This window comes from Hermetia illucens, chromosome 3, assembly GCF_905115235.1.
Source record: "Hermetia illucens chromosome 3, iHerIll2.2.curated.20191125, whole genome shotgun sequence".
Taxonomy (NCBI): domain Eukaryota; kingdom Metazoa; phylum Arthropoda; class Insecta; order Diptera; family Stratiomyidae; genus Hermetia; species Hermetia illucens.
The window spans coordinates 43937732-43955694 of NC_051851.1; the positions used below are offsets into that span (position 1 = coordinate 43937732).

The 17963-nt window shown below is 45.6% G+C and overlaps 1 protein-coding gene across 2 annotated transcripts; it reads left to right on the top strand.

The window, feature by feature from the left end:
* The first annotated feature begins 13 nt into the window (after positions 1 to 13).
* LOC119652253 (nicastrin) lies at positions 14 to 17759 on the top strand. 2 transcript variants are annotated; one of them, XM_038056235.1, is made up of 7 exons: positions 14 to 148; positions 15105 to 15200; positions 15265 to 16750; positions 16813 to 17024; positions 17124 to 17331; positions 17400 to 17441; positions 17516 to 17759. In XM_038056235.1, the coding sequence occupies exons 1-6, from the start codon at positions 91 to 93 to the stop codon at positions 17422 to 17424; spliced, it is 2085 nt and encodes a 694-aa protein (XP_037912163.1). In that variant the 5' UTR covers positions 14 to 90; the 3' UTR covers positions 17425 to 17441; positions 17516 to 17759. The 2 variants fall into 2 exon arrangements, with proteins under 2 accessions (XP_037912163.1, XP_037912162.1); XM_038056234.1 differs by having other exon boundaries at positions 17400 to 17759.
* The last annotated feature ends 204 nt before the right edge of the window (positions 17760 to 17963 follow it).

Sequence of the window (17963 nt, forward strand, 5' to 3'; positions counted from 1 at the left end):
TGATGACATCGACGTCAAATGAACGGCAATCAGCTGTCATTTGTGGGTTGATTTGTTTTTAGAAAGTCTGCAATTTTGCACGGTGGCCAAATGATTGTTAAAATGAGTGTCTTGTTCGGTATTATTTTTATGCTTCTGGTGCAGAGCTGTAAGTGAATTCCTTTAAAATCATCTCTCAACATATGTTTTTGAATGAGGCGTGCGTACTTTTAGTGAATTCTGCTGAAATTGGCAGAAGGAAGTTGGAATCTGTTTCTTTTCTGAGTCATGTAAAACCAGCACTTTGTTGTATCATTTATCAGGTGTGAATAAAACCTTGGCCATTGACATGCTGCCTAACTGTAGCCAAAGAATACAAGTCTGCGGTTATATATGCAGCTTTTTAACTAAAAGCTGGATTTCGTGTGCATTGCGAGGCGAAATAATTCTTATAAGACTTCCTTGTTTCGCCATAGTTTACGGAAGTTTTCTAACAAAAGCCTCAACTGGGGCTAATATGTTTTATGCATAAATTGTAATCTCCAACGTTTGCTCTTTGAAGTTTGAAACATATTTTTTAGCATATACATTTTGTTTTGGTAAATAATAGCTCCTACCCATATTAAAACCCGAATATCGATGATAATTGTTTTCCCACTTCCCGTGCCTGGTCATTTTGGGTTGGGGTAAAAGAAATGTCGTATTTGTGATCAATTCTCTTTTGAGGCCAAATTAGTAGCACCAAGAGCGTTTTGTATGGTAATTACTTGGTGCCAAATCCGGACTGTTCGGTGGGTGCGATAGGACATCCCATCCGGGCTCCAGTAGCTTCTGGCGGGTCATCAAAGATGTGTGAGGCCGAGCGTTGTCCTGGTGGAACACAACACCATTCCTATTGACCAATCCTGACCGCTTCTGGTCAATCGCCTGCTTCAAACGGTCGAGTTGCTCACAGTAGAGGACCGAATTGAGGGTCTGGCCATAGTTGAGCAGCTCATAGTGGATGACCCCTTCCAATCTCAGCAAAACCTTCCTGGCGCTCAATCCGGACTTGGCGATGGTTTGGGCCGGCCCACCGCGCTTCGATCACGATCTTATTCGTTTGAGGTTGTCGTACGTGATCCACTTTTCATCACCAGTCACCAGTCACCACCAAAAAGAGGTTGAATTCGTTCTGTTTCAGCAGCGCATCGCAGGCGTTGATTCAGTCCAAGGCATTTTTTTGTGTCAACTCGTGTGGCACCCGAACATCCAGCTTTTTTTTGGAATCCAATCTTCTACAAATGGTTCCAAACGGTTTTATGGACTGTACCCAGTTCCTGGCCAATCGAGCGAATGCTCACATGCCGGTCTACTTGGATGATTTCGTCCATTTTATCGGTTTCTACGACGATTGGCCTACCAGTACGGGGTGTATCTTCGACTTCCACTACACCAGAACGAAATCGATCGAACCAACGCTGTGCTGTACGAATCGTTACAATATCGGGCCCATAAACTTCACAAATTTTTTGGGCCGCGTTCGTTGCATTTTTACCTCTCGGGTAGTAAAAACGTAAAATATGAGGAATTTCTTGCTTGGTGGACTCCATCTTTGACGCGCTATAATTTGAGACAAACGTACGATCACAACACTGTCAAAGAGACACTTATAGTACAGATTGTCGTCTTCAAATCGCCGTATAGTATGACCCGATGCGATAAGTTCAACACAAGATATGTTGAAGTATCGCCATCTATTGACAAAATACGACATTTCTTGTTCCCCAATCCAATATATTCGCCGCTTAAAAGGATCGTGATGTTTCTCTTACGATGTCAATAGATTGAAGAGTGAAGAGTGCGTGTGACAGACAGACCCTTAACTATGTGCGCGGATTATTAAAAGTATTGCCATTTCATCCTCGGAAGCAGAAATTCCTAATGGTACTATGTCTCTGGTCACCGGGTTAAAATTGTTAAAGCTCAACGACGACGACGACTGAGGAGGAAAAATCCGGACAAAGTTCACATTTGAGAGGTCTAAACTTCAAGAAAACAAGTCGGGAAACTGGAAGCTTGTCGCTTTGAGTATAAAAGGTTTTGTGTTTCCCTATGTGAGGAGCATAACGCAGTTCTCCATTGGCTGATAGCATTGACTCGGGATATTTAAATCGCTCAGTTCTGTTAGCGGTAGTGTGCTGCCCAGAAGTGAGCGATTTAAATATCTAAATATGCTATCAGCCAATGGAGAATTGCTTAATGAAATTGCCTCACGCATTAACGCAACCTGAATGAAGTGGCATTCCACAACCGCTATGTCGTCCGTCCTGTCGTCCCCTATGGTTCTGAGTATTGGCCGACTATAAAAGACAATGAACGGCGTCTTGCGGTAATGGAGACGAAGATGTTGCGTTGGACTAGTGGCGTGACGCGTTTTGATCACCTCCGAAATGTGGTGCTCAGAGGTGGTGAGGAAGCCCCGTCAGCCAAACCAAAACCAAGTGGCCGAGGAGAACCTCCATAGTGCTGGCACCTGGAGACGCTGTACTTCCGCCCCTCCCCGCGGGACCACCGTAAAGTATTATTTCGGGGGGGAGGCTCTGGTTCGCTATACCAGCTCGTCCATGTCACGTCTCCGTCGCGCCGCCTTCCGAGCTCGATCCAACTCCAGGAGTTTTGTCTGCACCACGGCTACTGCCTCATTTACCGCCATCCAGTTTTCCTCCGACTTCAACATCTCTTCCACCAGGTTGGAGGGCTCGATGTCCGCCCCTAAGATGCTGTTCAACCTCCTTTTCTGCTGCAGAAATCTGGGACAATGGAACATAACGTGCTCCGGGTCCTCGGGTGTAGCACCGCATTCAGGACAGTTGGGAGACTCGTCCAACTCGAAGCGATGCAAGTACTTCCTATAGCCACCGTGTCCCGTAAGGAACTGTGTCAGGTGGTAATTCAATTCTCCGTGCTTTCGGTTGACCCATTTCTCGATACACGGGATCAATGTATGGGTCCACCGGCCCTTGTCGGAGTTATCCCATCGTTGTTGCCACTTGCCACACAACTTTCTCCTGATGGCTTTTCGAAAATCCGCATTCAACTCGGCTGGATTTGCCTTCCGTTTTTCGTAGAGCCAGTGTGCCTCGCTCGCTAGAAGATCTATAGGGATCATTCCTGCGATAACACACACTGCCTTCGTCGACGCCGTCCTAAATGCGCTGCACACCCTTAGCGCAATTGGCCGGTATGCCGAACATATCTTCCTCCAGTTGACAGCGTGGTTCAACGCTCCCGCCCAGACAGGGGCCGCGTATAGAAGGATCGACCTCACCACTCCCGCGATGAGTAGCCTGCGACTATACTTCGGCCCTCCCACGTTAGGCATCATCCTTGCAAGGGATGAGCTGGCATTTGCTGCCTTTTCTCGCGCATAATCCAAGTGTCCCTTGAAACTCAGCCTGGCATCGATCATCACCCTCAGGTATTTGACAACCGATTTTGAGACGACCTCACGATTACCAACCTAGATGGTAACTGTGTTGTTCTTCCTACGGTTGGTAATGAGGACCGCCTCCGTCTTTTCGTCCGCCAGGTCCAGCTTGGCCATTCGTAACCATGACTTGATGGTATGAATGGCTTCATTTGCATAAAACTCCACGTCCTCAGGATGCTTTGCAATTGCAACTACCGCCAAGTCGTCCGCAAAACCAATCAGCGTTGTCTCTTCCGGCACGCGAAAGCCAAGCACTCCGTTGTACATTATGTTCCACAGAAGCGGTCCCAATACAGAACCTTGAGGCACATCTGCTATCACAATGTACTCCTTCGGCCCGTCGTCCGTCTCGTACCAGAGAAGTCTGTCCGAAAAGTAACTCTCGATGAGCCGAGCCAAGTAGCTAGGAACACCCAGTTTGGTCAAAGCGCCCTTAATAAAGCCCCAGTTCGCTGAGTTAAAAGCATTTTTGACGTCCAGCGTCACCAGAGCACAGCATTTGCCCATGGCCATTGCATTCTGAGCCGATTCCACGACCTTTGCTACTGCATCGACCGTAGAACGGGCTTGCCGAAACCCATATTGCCGCTCTGAAAGACCACCCGTAAGCTCGATCAACGGGAGCAGCCTGTTGTATATCACCCTCTCCAACATCTTCCCCATGGTGTCTAAGAGACAAATAGGGCGATATGAAGAGGGCACGCCGGGTGGTTTTCGGGGCTTCGGTAGCAAGACCAGCTTCTGCCTCTTCCACTGGGTGGGGAGCACTCCTTCCGCCATGCACGATTCGAATGTGCTTGCGAACCACCTTGGTCTGGCCTTGACAGCCACCTTCAAAGCCCTGTTCGGAATTCCGTCCAATCCCGGAGCCTTGCTGTCCCCAATACGTCTGCAGATTTCCCAAAGTTCCTCTTCAGTAACATCAGGGATCGAGAAGACGTCCTGCTGAGCTGCCAGTTGGGGTTCTCTTTCGTCCTGCTCCTGCTGCGGGAAAAGAGTTGTAATTATTTGCAACAAGAGCCGTGGGCATGTCACCTGAGGTAATTTTCGCCCGTGGATCTTCTTCATTACAACTTGGTAGGCTGTACCCCACGGATTCGTATTAGCCTCCATGCAGAGCTTCTGGTAGCATTCCCGCTTGCTTCTCCGAATGGCCTTCTTAAGGTTGCTTCGCAGATCCCTGTATTCCTCCTCACGCTCCTGGTGCTCCGGCCTTCCCCTTGTCCTGTGGGAAAGTCTCCTCGCTCGGAGGTAAGAGGATCTCAAGGCAGCGGTCTCCGTGTTCCACCAGTAGTTTGGCCTCTTGCCGTGGTGCAAACGTCGTCGTGGCATCGTAGCGTCGCATGCTTCGGTTACACGCTGAGACAGCTGTGTGACCCTTTCCACCGCTGTTCCATCCGGATCATGGGCTCCCTCCAATGCGGCCAGGAATGTCTCTCGTCGAGAGCTCCGATAGACCAGCCAACCGCCTTAGCCTTTCCACCTCCAGAGCGTCGTTGACTGCTTCCCCGGTTTCCAATACGGAGGGCCCACGCGTTGAAATCGCCCGCAATGATTTTAGGGCTGCGGTCTCTAGCGTCCAACACCAGACTGTCTAACATCTCCTCATATTGTGCTAAGGTTGCACTAGGAGGAGCGTAGCAGCTGTAAATATGGACACCGTTGACCTTCGTCCTTATAAAACCGGCTGCCGGGGGGGCCATGACTTCCTGAATGGCCTGTCTTCCGCACGCCCAGATTGCGGCGTTGCCAGACGCATCCACCGCCGTAGTTTCTGTACGGCTCGCAAATAACCGCGACATCGACATTCGACTCTCGAATGGTTTGCGAGAGCAGGTCCTGAGCTGCCTCACAGTGATTGAGATTGATTTGTATCAATCTCATTTGCCTGTGCGGTTCAGCTCCCTCCTATATACCGGATATCTGCTGCTTCTCGCAATATGCCGGCCGTCCACGCCCTCTTTCCCACTACATAACATACACCGTGGATCTCCCGTGCAATCTTTGATGAGGTGGCCCTCTTCCCCACACTTCCTGCAACTCCTCGACCTATCATGCTGGCTAGTGCATGCCGCCGCAAAATGGCCAAAATCAAGGCATCTGAAGCATCTCTTTAGAGATATTTGCTCCCTGAGCCTGCACACGACCCAACCTACTCTTACCTTGCCCGCGGTAATTAACTTAATAGCTGATTCCGCCGGCAAACTAATAATAGCGGTCTGTGTGCCACCATATGCCTTCTTCATCCTTTTTATGGCACTCTGGTATATATCGCCAAGGTTGAACTGTTGCTTTAGCGCAGCACAGATGTCCTCCCGTGAGGTGACTTCATCTAGGTTCTTGCATTCAACCACTATCTCCTGTTTCCGAGCTCTTACCTCAGCTTCCTCTCCAAGTACACTTTCCACCTTCTCGCGGAAGTTATCGGCCGACTTGTCGGCGGATTTACTTAACTCCAGCATCAGATCCCATCTCTGTGTTCGCCTGATACGGCTCACACTATCCCCCAAATCCTTCAATTCCGGGTCTGACTTCACCTTTCGGATGATGTCGGCATAGGACATATTTCCCTTCTTGGAAATAAATTTTATTTCCGGGCGGAGCTTCTTTTTGTCCTTTTTCTTCTTGTTGCTCACCTTAAGGGTAGTATAGGTCCCGGGGCGAAACGTGGATTGGTACCCACGATGGAGCATAAAACCTGGGAAATGCCTGCTGAACCAACACCAACAGCTCTACTACCAAACCCTATCTCCACCTCCACGTGGTGACCGCTGGGAGCTCTTTCTTGACGAAAAGCTGCAGACGGAGAAGGATGAAGGCGAGTCTCCCGCGCCTAAAAACGGGACAAATTGTACCAACTGGTCCTCCAGGTTGGGGGTTGGGTAGGGCTGACAACCCTACACGGAAAACAACCTGTTACGAAGCCACAACAGGAGCCTCGGATAGGACGGATGTTAAAACGACGGACCCGGCAACGACAAAGGAACAACGATTTGCGCATTTTCTCATGGAACGTGCGCTCCCTGTACAGAGATGAAGCTGATAAGCAGCTAGCCGATACCCTGTCCCAATATAGGGCTGATGTAACAGCGTTGCAAGAGATGCGATGGACAGGGACCGGTTTCCTGGAGAAGAGCCACTACACCATATATTATAGCGGCCATCCAGTAAACCATGTGCTCGGAGTAGGTTTCTTAGTCAGCCAAAAAATGAAACCTGCTGTTATCGGCTTTGAAAGTATAAGCGAACGGCTATGCACTCTGCGCTTGCGAGGCAAGTTTAGAAATATAAGCCTCATAAACGTTCACGCCCCTACAGAGGAGACTGCAGAGTCGGAGAAGGATACCTTCTACGAGGCAGTAGAAAGAGCCCTCGAAGCCTGTCCCAGATATGATATCAAAATCATACTTGGGGATTTTAACAGCCAAGTAGGGAAGGAGCCCGTATTCAGGCGATACGTTGGCTCCCATAGCTTACACGAAAAAACAAATGATAACGGACTGCGGACTATTCAATTAGCAGGGTCACACGAAATGGTTGTTGGAAGTACCTGGTTTGCGCGGAAAGCGGTCCACAAACATACGTGGGCCTCTCCAGACGGGACCACTTTCAACCAAATTGACCACGTGTTGATCGAACGCCGCCACCTCTCAGCCTTGATGAATGTCAGAACATATAGGGCGGCCAATATAGACTCGGATCACTATCTCGTTGGCATGGTGCTCCGAGCTCGAATAACAATACCACCTAGAATCCCCTCTGACAATCAGGTGAGAGTGAACACTGAAGCCATCCACAACACAACCCTCCGCGACACCTATAAGAGGGAAATGGATGCCGCAATAACCGCAGTCAATAGAGGACCTGGAGATGAAGCATCAACTAATGATCTTCACAACCACCTGAAGAACGTTATCATGGATACGGCCACAAATATACTTGGCCCCAGCAGCAAAAGGAGTCGGAACGGCTGGTTTGACGATGAATGTAAGCTAGCAACGGAACGGAAGAATGCCGCATACCGAGTAATGTTGCATTCTCAAAGAACGCGGGCACGCGCAGAGACTTATCACGAACTCCGTCGAGCGGAGAAGCGACTTCACAGACGGAAAAAGGAAGCCTGGGAGAACCAACAAGTCTGTGAACTAGAAAAGTACAGGGAGCAACCGCACCAGGCACAAAAGGCGGAAGTTTTACCAACAAGTCAGCAGGATGAAGCCTTATACACCTCGATGCTCATCCTGCCGAGACAAAGAGGGAAATCTGATTTCCGACAGAATGGGCATATTAGAGCGATGGGTTGAGTACTTTGATGAGCTACTGAACAACCAGAACATCGGCGAGTTGGAGGTCCCGCCAACTGAAGACGACGGACAAATACTGCCACCACCAAGTTTAGGAGAAACAGTCCGTGCAATTCATCGGCTAAAAAATCATAAGTCGCCAGGAGCCGATGGAATTACAGCCGAATTGGTTAAATATGGAGGCGACCAGTTACACCAAGTGGTTCATCAACTTGTGCTCAAGGTATGGGACAGCGAATCAATGCCTGACGATTGGCAGCGAGGCATAATCTGTCTCATACATAAAAAGGGAGATATCACACAGTGCAGCAATTATAGAGGTATCACGTTGCTGAGTACCATCTATAAGATATTCTCCACTATCTTGCTAGGCCGGATAGCCCCATACGCCCAGAACATCATTGGCCCATACCAAAGAGGCTTCACTCCAGGCAAATCTCTCTGCGGCAGGCGATGGAAAAACTGTTGGAATATGGACAACAGTTGCACCATCTGTTCATCGACTTTAAAGCCGCCTATGATAGCATAGCCAGGGTAAAACTGTACACGGCCATGAGAGAATTCGGCATCCCGACGAAATTAATAAGACTGACTAGGCTGACCCTGACCAATGTGCGAGGCCAGATAAAAGCAGCAGGATCACTCTCAAGACCATTCGACATCAACAACGGTCTACGACAAGGGGATGCGCTACCATGTGTCCTCTTTAACCTGGCCCTCGAGAAGGTGATCCGTGATGCTAAGGTGAATGCAAGAGGTACGATCCTCTTCAAGTCCACCCAACTACTGGCCTATGCTGACGATATCGACATCATGGGAAGAACCACCCGAGACGTCCAAACTGCCTTCATCCGGATCGAGCAGGCGGCCATTGGCGCGAGATCTTGGGCTGCACATCAATGAAGGCAAGACAAAATACATGGTGGCAACGTCAGCACCGAAGACGAATCAACCAACAACATCAAACCGCACTGGTCAAACACAAGCACGAACAAGAATAAGGATAGGGGAATACAACTTTGAGACCGTTGACAATTTCTCCTATCTAGGGTCGAAAATCACAACCGATAACAACTACGATGATGAAATCCGCGCACGGTTGTTGTCAGCCAACAGAGCCTACTTTAGCTTACAAAGACTGTTCCGCTCGAAACGTCTCACCATAGGGTCAAAGCTCTTACTGTGCAAGACTATGATCTTGCCAGTCCTCATGTATTCCTCGGAAACTTGGGTTCTTAGCAAGAAAAATTGCGAACTCTTGGCCGCGTTCGAGAGAAGAATCCTCCGAAGAATTTTTGGCCCCCTACATGAGGATGGACGATTCCGTAGCCTACACAATGACGAAATCTATGAGCGATACCATGACCGTCCGGTTGTGGATAAAATCCGGCTCAATAGGTTACGGTGGGCGGGTCACTTAATCCGTATGGATGAAGATGATCCCACCCGGAAAGTCTATAAGGGCAATATCTATGGTAGGAAAAGAAGACGAGGCAGACCCTGCCTAAGATGGAGCGATGGCGTGGGCCAGGACGCCAGACAGCTTTTAGGGATATCGAATTGGTGGACCTCGGCGCAAAACCGGGATGTCTGGAGTTCCTTATTAAGGCAGGCCTAGACCGGATACCGGTTGTTGCGCCGTTGATGATGATGCTTACCTTAGTCCATTGTTCGGGCCTCCGGGCGTTGGTTTCTTCCACTTTTGTAGGTGTTGTGGCTGCAATCGTTAGATTACCGACTTTCGCGGGTACTCTCGCCGGCTCCGCCTTCTTTGGTGAAGAGGCTTTTTTCTTCTTCGGGACTTGCTGTGGTCCAAGAGGCTCGCTGGTACCGTCTCTAGCCCGTTTTCCTGTCTTCCCGCCTGCTTTATCACGGGGGGGCGTCACCTGCGTTTCCCTTGTGATCTTGCCAACTGACGCTTGGAAATTCTTTTCTTCGAGTGCCTCTTATCAAGGCTCGAATATTTTGGTGGATATTCCGCCTCTCCTTGATGAACTCGCACAGTTCATTTATTCGTTCCCCGAGTGTAATGAACGCCATTCCGGTATGTTCCCGTTTGCTTTCGCGCCTTGCGCCACAAGGAATGATCTCGATTAAGGGGCTATTCGTATTTCTTTCAGAGTCCCGCGACAAATCTCGACTAACAAAAAGAACCATTGTTCTCGGTGGTGATCTCCCAAGCTTCGAACTCCTCCTAAAAGGATCCGGTGTGGACCTAATTTCCACTCCACCATTATCTCTTGTAGCATTAGATGCCACAGTAGCCAAGTTTCCCACTACTGAGGCACTGCGGTCGTTGGATATCGACGGCCGGGAGCCCGCTTACTCACTCCCAAAAACCGCCGGCACTGGGTTTCCGAAGCCCTGCACCGTAAAAAAACTACTTTTCTCCTCTTCCATATTTGGTTTAATTTCTGGGTGTCCTTCCCATAGCCAATTTTTATCCGCGGGTGGGCGTTTACTTCCCACCTACCCGGCCTGCGCATAAGCATGCCCATACACGCACATCTCCGCATGCATGACACATTCGCAGAGCATTCCCTTATCCGCACGAAGGGACGCGCCTGATGGGAGATTTGGCAACTCCGCACAGGGAGACGCTGTACTCACTTTGGCTTGCCGGCCGTGATGCAGTAGGCGAATGCTCCAAAGGCCTAATCAGGGCAATCAGGCCCGAGTCTGCACGGGGACTCATCTGAAGTGGCAAATTGGTCACGAAACCTTACCAGGAGTATACTGGCACCATGGGAACCGGGATAGCCCCTGGACTCTCATACTTCGGATGAACTCCCGTTGTATGTGAGTACAGCTCGGTTGTTTGCGGTTGGCCCCCTAGTGGGAACTTCATGGGGGTTGTGGTTATGCTCGAGCGAGAAGAGACCTTCGGGCCTCGGCGTGGTGTTGCGTTTCAACACGGGTGCCGTATTTCTTAGTTCGGTAGAGATTTAAGTAGGTCTTGCATCCACCAGTATGAATGCTAAGCCATGCACTTGGTATATGCTGGTACCGTTGTTGCTTGTCACAGCGGGGCTCTGATTGTGGTCACAAAATCAATCCGTGTCCGACAGGTACCTACGTAAAACACTCAAGGACTCACCTCCGAAATGAGGATATCCGCGATCGATATGGGGTTGCACCGATCGTAGAAAAACTGCGAGTAAAGCGTCTTTGATGGTATGGTCCCATAATTGGCGCTAACGAGAATTCACTTGCCGATATTGGTCTGAACATCGAAGTCAAACGGTAAGCGACCAAAGAGCCGGCCAAAACAACAACAACAACAACAAAACAATGGTGGCTTGATACACTGGATGGGAATTTAAAGGTCTTGCGATTACATCCTGATCAGGCATTTGATCAAATAAAATGACGAAATCGATCACGACGAGCCGACCCCGCTTGTGAACTGAACGTTGAAGAAAAAGAAAAAGATGTGAGGAGCGACGAGTGCACGACAGCTTCGTATCACATAGCTAAAAATTCCATTGCCCTCTATTTTCTAGAAAGCGATTTAAATAAATCTTTTGATGGAAAGCCCTGTATTGATAATAGTCAACCTCAAGCGTTTCACACTCTGAGTTTAATATTATTAGGAAATGGCAAGAATTTAACCAACATCAAATATAAACAAGTCGGGAAACCGGAAGCTGGACGCTTCAGGTACGAAAGGTTTTGGGTATTTCTTAGTACGTAGCACGTAATATATCCATATATTATGTGAGAGTATCCACTTTCGGGTGATATTGACATTCATAGTCTTCAATTTTCAAAGGAGCAACAAATTTGAGGTATTATAACTTTGTTAGTAATAGTGCGATTTCCACCAAACTTGGTAACATCATGCTCTATATTATAGCCTATATCACTGCATTTCATGGCAGTAGGATGAACTTAAGGGGGGTTTCTAACTAATTACAAAAAAATGTAGTAACATACTATTATTAACTTTATTTAAACAGATATCGGCATGGAAGGTATTTCGGAGCCCAGGCACCATATAGTGGCAGCCTCCTGATTTTTTTCAGATTTTTCGGCTTGGTAGTTTCTGAGAATGGCCCCCTTAAAAAGTGATCACTTCCAACCCCCCGCGCTCCCCACGCTTCCAATGAATGTCAAAACTAAGATCGGCTTTGAAAAGTACTAATCGAGACCTTTAATTTGATACCCCACATGACTATATTTGATGAAAAAAAATGTTACACCCCCCTTTTGCATGTATGGGGACCCTCCTTAAATTCGACGTAAAAGGATGTAATTCATTGTATGCGTGAGCGTTCACAGTTCCCACCTTTCTACCGAATTTGGTCTCAATCGTTATAACCGTCTCCGAGAAAAATGCGTGTGACGGACAGACAGACAGACAGTAAACCGATTTTAATAAGGTTTTGTTTTACACAAAACCTTAAAAAGAGCTGGGGAGAAGTAGATTCTTCATGAATGGAATTTTAATATTTCATTCGAATGTCAATTATTCTCGCTAATTATGACGTCAGAATCTTATTTACACGGCTTTAGAAGCAGTAAATTCGCGCATAGTTTGAACTAATATAACTTTGGCGTTAATGGCCCAATTTCTATGCGTCTGCCACACGCACTTTTCTCCAAAACGGCTGAACCGATCCAAACGAAATTTGGTGGACAGATGGGAACTATGAAATCCCACGCATATAGCGAGTGGCATAGATTTAGGTGGAGTTTAAAGGGGGGATTTAAAAAGCTTTTTTACCAGATATAGTCGTGTAGGGAATCAAATGAAAGGTCTCAATTAGTACCCTCCGAATCTGATATTAGTTTTGGCATGAATTGCAAAGTGTGCGAGTAAGGAGTCAAAATGTACGCACTTAAAGTGAGACAGGACTCATTTTCTTAAACTACCCAACCCAAAAATCCGAAAAAAAATCAGGGCCGTGCGCTTAGATGAAATCTAGACCTCGAAGTATGCCCCATTCCGAATAACGAATTAGGAGCGACTCGTCTGATAACGTCTCATAGCGAAGAAAGTGATCTCTAAGAAATTTCTCAATATCCACAACGGGCAGCCAAATCTAGCATATCTGCCCATCTAACATAATTGAAGGCGTTTCTAACATCGATCATTATGAAGTATATAGCCCCTTGAACCCCTTGAGTGAGTTTCAGCTCGACGAACTGCATTGGTGACCTCTAAGACATCACCTAAACTCCCTACTCTCAAGCTGAACTGCCTTTTAGCACGTATTGCTTCGATTTTCGAATGCCTTGCTGATTATATCAAGCATACAGAGTGGTCGATATGCAATGCTGACCACATTGCCTCCTAGTGTACCGTTACGGTCTTGAATGAAGTGCTCTAACACACTTCAAGGCCCTGATCCAATATGGATTGTTGCGCCAACGATTATTATTATTATACAGAGTGGTCGATATGCAGAGGATAGCTCAAGGTCTGCGTTATTTTTGTTAATCAACGAGAGTCTTACCACCTACTAGTCACAAGGAACAATATCTTCCTTTAGGCAAGTATTTCACTCGCCAAGAAATAGGTTGGGAGGATGGTGTTTGTGTATCTTTGCTGGGATAGCGTCGTTTGTTGGCGATTTCTTCATTTTATGGGCGTAAGTTGTTGCGCACTAATTTGCCAATGATTGGGCGTGTTTGGTGCGTTGCGCAAATGTTTGACGAATTTCAAACATGTTTAAATATTTTGCGAAACCATTTGCGCAATGCATTATGTTCTGTATATGCGCATTGCGCAGTTTATCCCAACTGACGGCTGAACTATAATTGTGATGACGGTTAAATTCTCAATTCTATCCCAAGAAGGAGTGAAAAGTTTATAGAATGGGAAAATCAAACTAGCTCACCACTCCTAAAAAGTGGCCAAGTTTGAATTTATAAGCCTATTTCATGAGATAGGATGGGGAGGATATGTAGAAGAAAGAGGAAGACCTTTACTTCCTAGTCCCGTTAAAAGATTACGGCGGTCACCAGCCCTATAAACGCCATGGCCCCTCAAATTGGGGCCATATTCATATCAAAACGTTAGCAGTGATAAAGAATAGTATGAAATCTCAAATTCCGCTGAAAAACCGTAGTGACCGCCACGGCTCTGATGGGAAGTATTGTGATATTATTATGGTAAAGTTGGGTTTGCCAACCACACCCCCAAAGAGGGAGAGGCTAAAGAGGATATGTAGAGATAGGGAAAAAAGTCTCGCCTTTCCACCGCTGCTAAAAACCGATAGTGGCCACTCCCCCTTTTGAAAATTGCAGCGGCACTAAGAGGGGCTATTGGTAGGGTAATCATCGTCGCCATGTGGCAGGGGGTTGAAAAGGAGGGCGTCCCTTGCTCCTCTACTCCATTAATTCGTCATCCACTCCGGGGATGAGGTTGAAAATTCAACCTTTAAAATAATTTTTTCTAGTGTTTGGACTGCAATTACTTTTTAAAATTTTCAAGCTTCGTGTATAATTCCAGATACCAGATATCGTAGAGTAGTAAACAACCTTTGCTTAGGAGATATTGCATCCCTTAATTGTGTGCTTTATATACAATTTATGCGGATATACCATTTGCAAAAGATCTCCGAAAGTATTTGGACTCATTCTCAAACTATTTTTTTAATCAATAGGGGAAGATAAATAGAAATTTTGAACTAGGCTCTTCTCTTGCGATAGCAATAGATGCAATAGCACTTGATGATATGTTACTCGTACCGAAATTTTATTAGGTGTATGGGAAATGCAATTGCACAACGCAACGTTGCGAATCACGCTGTTGTGCAATTTGTTTGATAGTGTATGGGCCCAATAACAGAGGATTGTTTCTTTCCAGTTCGTTCATGGTGAAATGTGGCCGATCCTTGACGTCATCGAACCGAGCGGGTTGCGCAAGGAAAATGTTCGTACAATGCGATTCATTTGTATAGTAATAAGTAAACAGGGTTCCCACACAACATCCATTTATAGGGTGATTAGTCCCTATAGATCCGCATCCACCTCCTCCACTAGTTCTCATCAGCACTGACCTTTGCTTTTTTATCGCGGCTCGGATTTTCAACTTTTAGCTATTTATACTCTTGTCATTCTGATGGATGCCTTCTCTTGGTCTTTTGACCGTTGTGGGCGGAGCTTATGACACTCCTTCCGTAACTCAGCAATTTCTGCTATCTATCAATACATAGAATGCCTGTCATGGGTGGGTACTCTGGAGCATGGAAGCCCCACGAGCTATCGTTATCAGCTCCCTTTTGATAAGTCCATCAAATTGCACAAAAATACGTTTTATGTACAGACAGAATACGACTTATGAAACTTTTACAATAATTCCACAAGGATGGTAATAAAATAGTTTCCCAATATCATTACAGCCATAGCGGAGCGGACCCGTGACAAAATGTACCAAGCAATAACAGGAGCAAGCTGTTTTCGCCGCCTGAACGCAACACATCAAACAGGCTGCAGTTGTGAGTATTGAGTGGGAGAGTGCGACACAAAACCGATTATATTTCATACAACTTAATATTCTAGCTCCGTTCTCGGGTTCTGTGGGTGTCTTGCATTTAATAAGCACCGCCGTAGATATCGACTTCTTAGTTAACAAGCCTCCCGCGCCACCCTATGCGCCAGTTATTCCACCACATCTATTTACTCGTGATAATATTCTACGTATCAAAAACGATGCCGCTAAATATGTCTCAGCCATCATTCTCATAAATAAGATTGATAAATTGATCGATTTCAGTCATGAGTTAAAATGTCCAAACCCATTTAGCGGACTCATAAGCGAGCAGACTTGCGACCCAAGTAAACAGGAAACAACTTGGAATCCATATGGGACGGGACTGCTACACGAAGATTTCCCATTTCCTATCTATTACGTGGCTGACAACAAGGAAATTCAGAAAATTATTGATTGCTTTGAAAAGTTTAATAATTTCGACGTCAAAAATCAGAAGCATAGATCATTGTGTAGTATTCAAGTTAATTCATTCATGTCGGCTGCTGTAAACTCCGAGGTATGCATACGACGGACGGGAGTATTTAATAATTTGACGCCAACAAAATTTTGTGATCCACTGCAAGGCAGAAATATCTACACAACGCTGTTTCCACGTCCAATAGTCGATCCAGTCAACAGGGTAGTGGACGAATCGGAAAAAATTATTCTAGTTTCGGCTCGTTTGGATACAACATCATTCTTCGATGGAATAGGGTTGGGGGCGATGGATTCTCTTGTATCTTTCGCGACTTTGATTAGTGTTGCTCATCTTCTCGCGACCCTCATTCCCGATAGGAATGCTGGCCAGAAAAATGTCTTGTTCATGCTGTTCAACGGAGAATCTTATGATTATATTGGTTCACAGCGTTTTGTTTATGATCTTCAGAAGAAAGATTTTCCGACAAAAAGTACAAGCACGAATATCCTTACCCTGGAAAACATTGAATTTATGATAGATATTGGACCATTGGATGATTTGAACAACTTGAAAATTTATTATGCTAAAGAGTTTCCTTACGAAAAAAGTTTCAAGAGTGCCATTGATGAGTATAATGCAAAGTTCACTTTGGGATTAAACATCACAGAACAGCAGTCCCTCAACCTCCCCCCAACGTCAGCGCAATCTTTTCTCCGTGAAAATATTTCTTTTCCTGTAGTTATTGTTACTTCAAATTCACCGAAGAATAAATTCTATCATTCCATATATGATGATGGGACAAATATTGGGTTCAAATACCAAAATACATCACAAGATTTTACAAAGCTCGATACTTTCGGCGCCGAAAGTCCCTTCGAAGCCAATTCTACGCAAATCAAAATCCGGAATACTGCTACAGGTCTAGCTTTCGCTCTTTATTATTTGGTAACGCGTGAGGTATATCAAAAAGATCAAATTGCCAGCTCAGTGCTGATTGATGAATTTTTGTACTGCTTTCTGGAATCGGCCGATTGTCCGCTATTCAAAGCTGCCTCACCACCAAACAGTTTACCGGGACTTTCGGGACCTCCTTTAAGGTTTGATTTACCGCTTTGATAACAAAATACAATTTTTATTCAAAAAATTGTTAAATTTCTAGGTATATAAGTGTGGCTGGAGGATCACAAGAAGCTGCAGGATGGACCCTGCGATTATTGGGCTACTTAGTTGGAAGCAAAGTTCAAAATGCGGTGAAAAAGAACTGCACTGAACCGCCGCTCCATTGGATTGCGGGTTTTAATGGCACAGGAGAGTGCCGACTTACCAAGAGCAACTACAGTTCAGCATATAGTCCAGCGTTTTCAATTGAAGGTTGGTATACCTTAAAGTTAAGTTTTTGATGCCCTCTAAATTGTTTACGGCAAAATAAGAAATTTAATGCAATGTATCTGAAACAATTACTTTACCCAGGTTACGACTGGCAATCGGGCAAGTATTCGACGTGGACAGAGTCTACATGGTTCCCGATGAGCGCAAGAATATTCCTTCAACCCTCTAAAACCCATGAAGCTGTAACTCTAGCGATTGGGCTAGTCGTAATGATAATTTCGTTCATCGTAGTATTTTTAATAAATAGTCGATCAGACGTGTTGTTTGGAACCTGCCCTTCAAGTTCACCGTAAGCACCACTTAACTTTGATTCTCAGAAAATTTTCTAAACCCAGATATTATCCCCTTTTCTTACAGCATAACAACGCCAGCAGCCTGCTAAAACTCGCGAAAAAGACTGTAATTATTAAGACAGCTTAATTTCCATCATTTTGAATCAATTTCTTTTGTTCAATGCTCATAATTTATTTTAGGTAACAAAAAAGATGAAAGGTAGAAGATTTAAAATCTATCAATTGAAGACAAATAAATCCACGACTTTAATATTCTTTAATACGTTGTGATCTGTTAAGCAATTTATAATAGTTTTAATATCAAATCTGTAGTACTTGTATTTGTATTCAACTGAAAATCTTTATTTAATCGATAGGCATTAAGCAGTACGTATAATAATTTGTAAAAATCTATTTTTAAAATAAAAATTAGATTTATTTAGGATTTATTGAATAAATAACAATACTAGGAACCCAAAAACTATTTTTTACTCAAAGTGAATTTGGTTCGCCGTTGGACATAAAGAGCTCTACATTACTCAAAAAACAAGTTGGGATGGGTTGGCCAAAGGAACCTGGGTATGTTACTCCTTTGGTGATGGAAATGACAAAAATGCAAACAAAATTTCAAAGTAGATAAAATAAGTCG

What these genes read in the sequence shown, in the direction of transcription:
- LOC119652253 (XM_038056234.1), top strand. Translation starts at nt 91, where the DNA reads ATGATTGTTAAAATGAGTGTCTTGTTCGGTATTATTTTTATGCTTCTG. An exon ending in TATGCTTCTGGTGCAGAGCT is followed by an intron (nt 149 to 15,104) that starts GTAAGTGAATTC and finishes ATATCATTACAG; the next exon opens with CCATAGCGGAGCGGACCCGT. An exon ending in TCCAGCGTTTTCAATTGAAG is followed by an intron (nt 17,025 to 17,123) that starts GTTGGTATACCT and finishes TACTTTACCCAG; the next exon opens with GTTACGACTGGCAATCGGGC.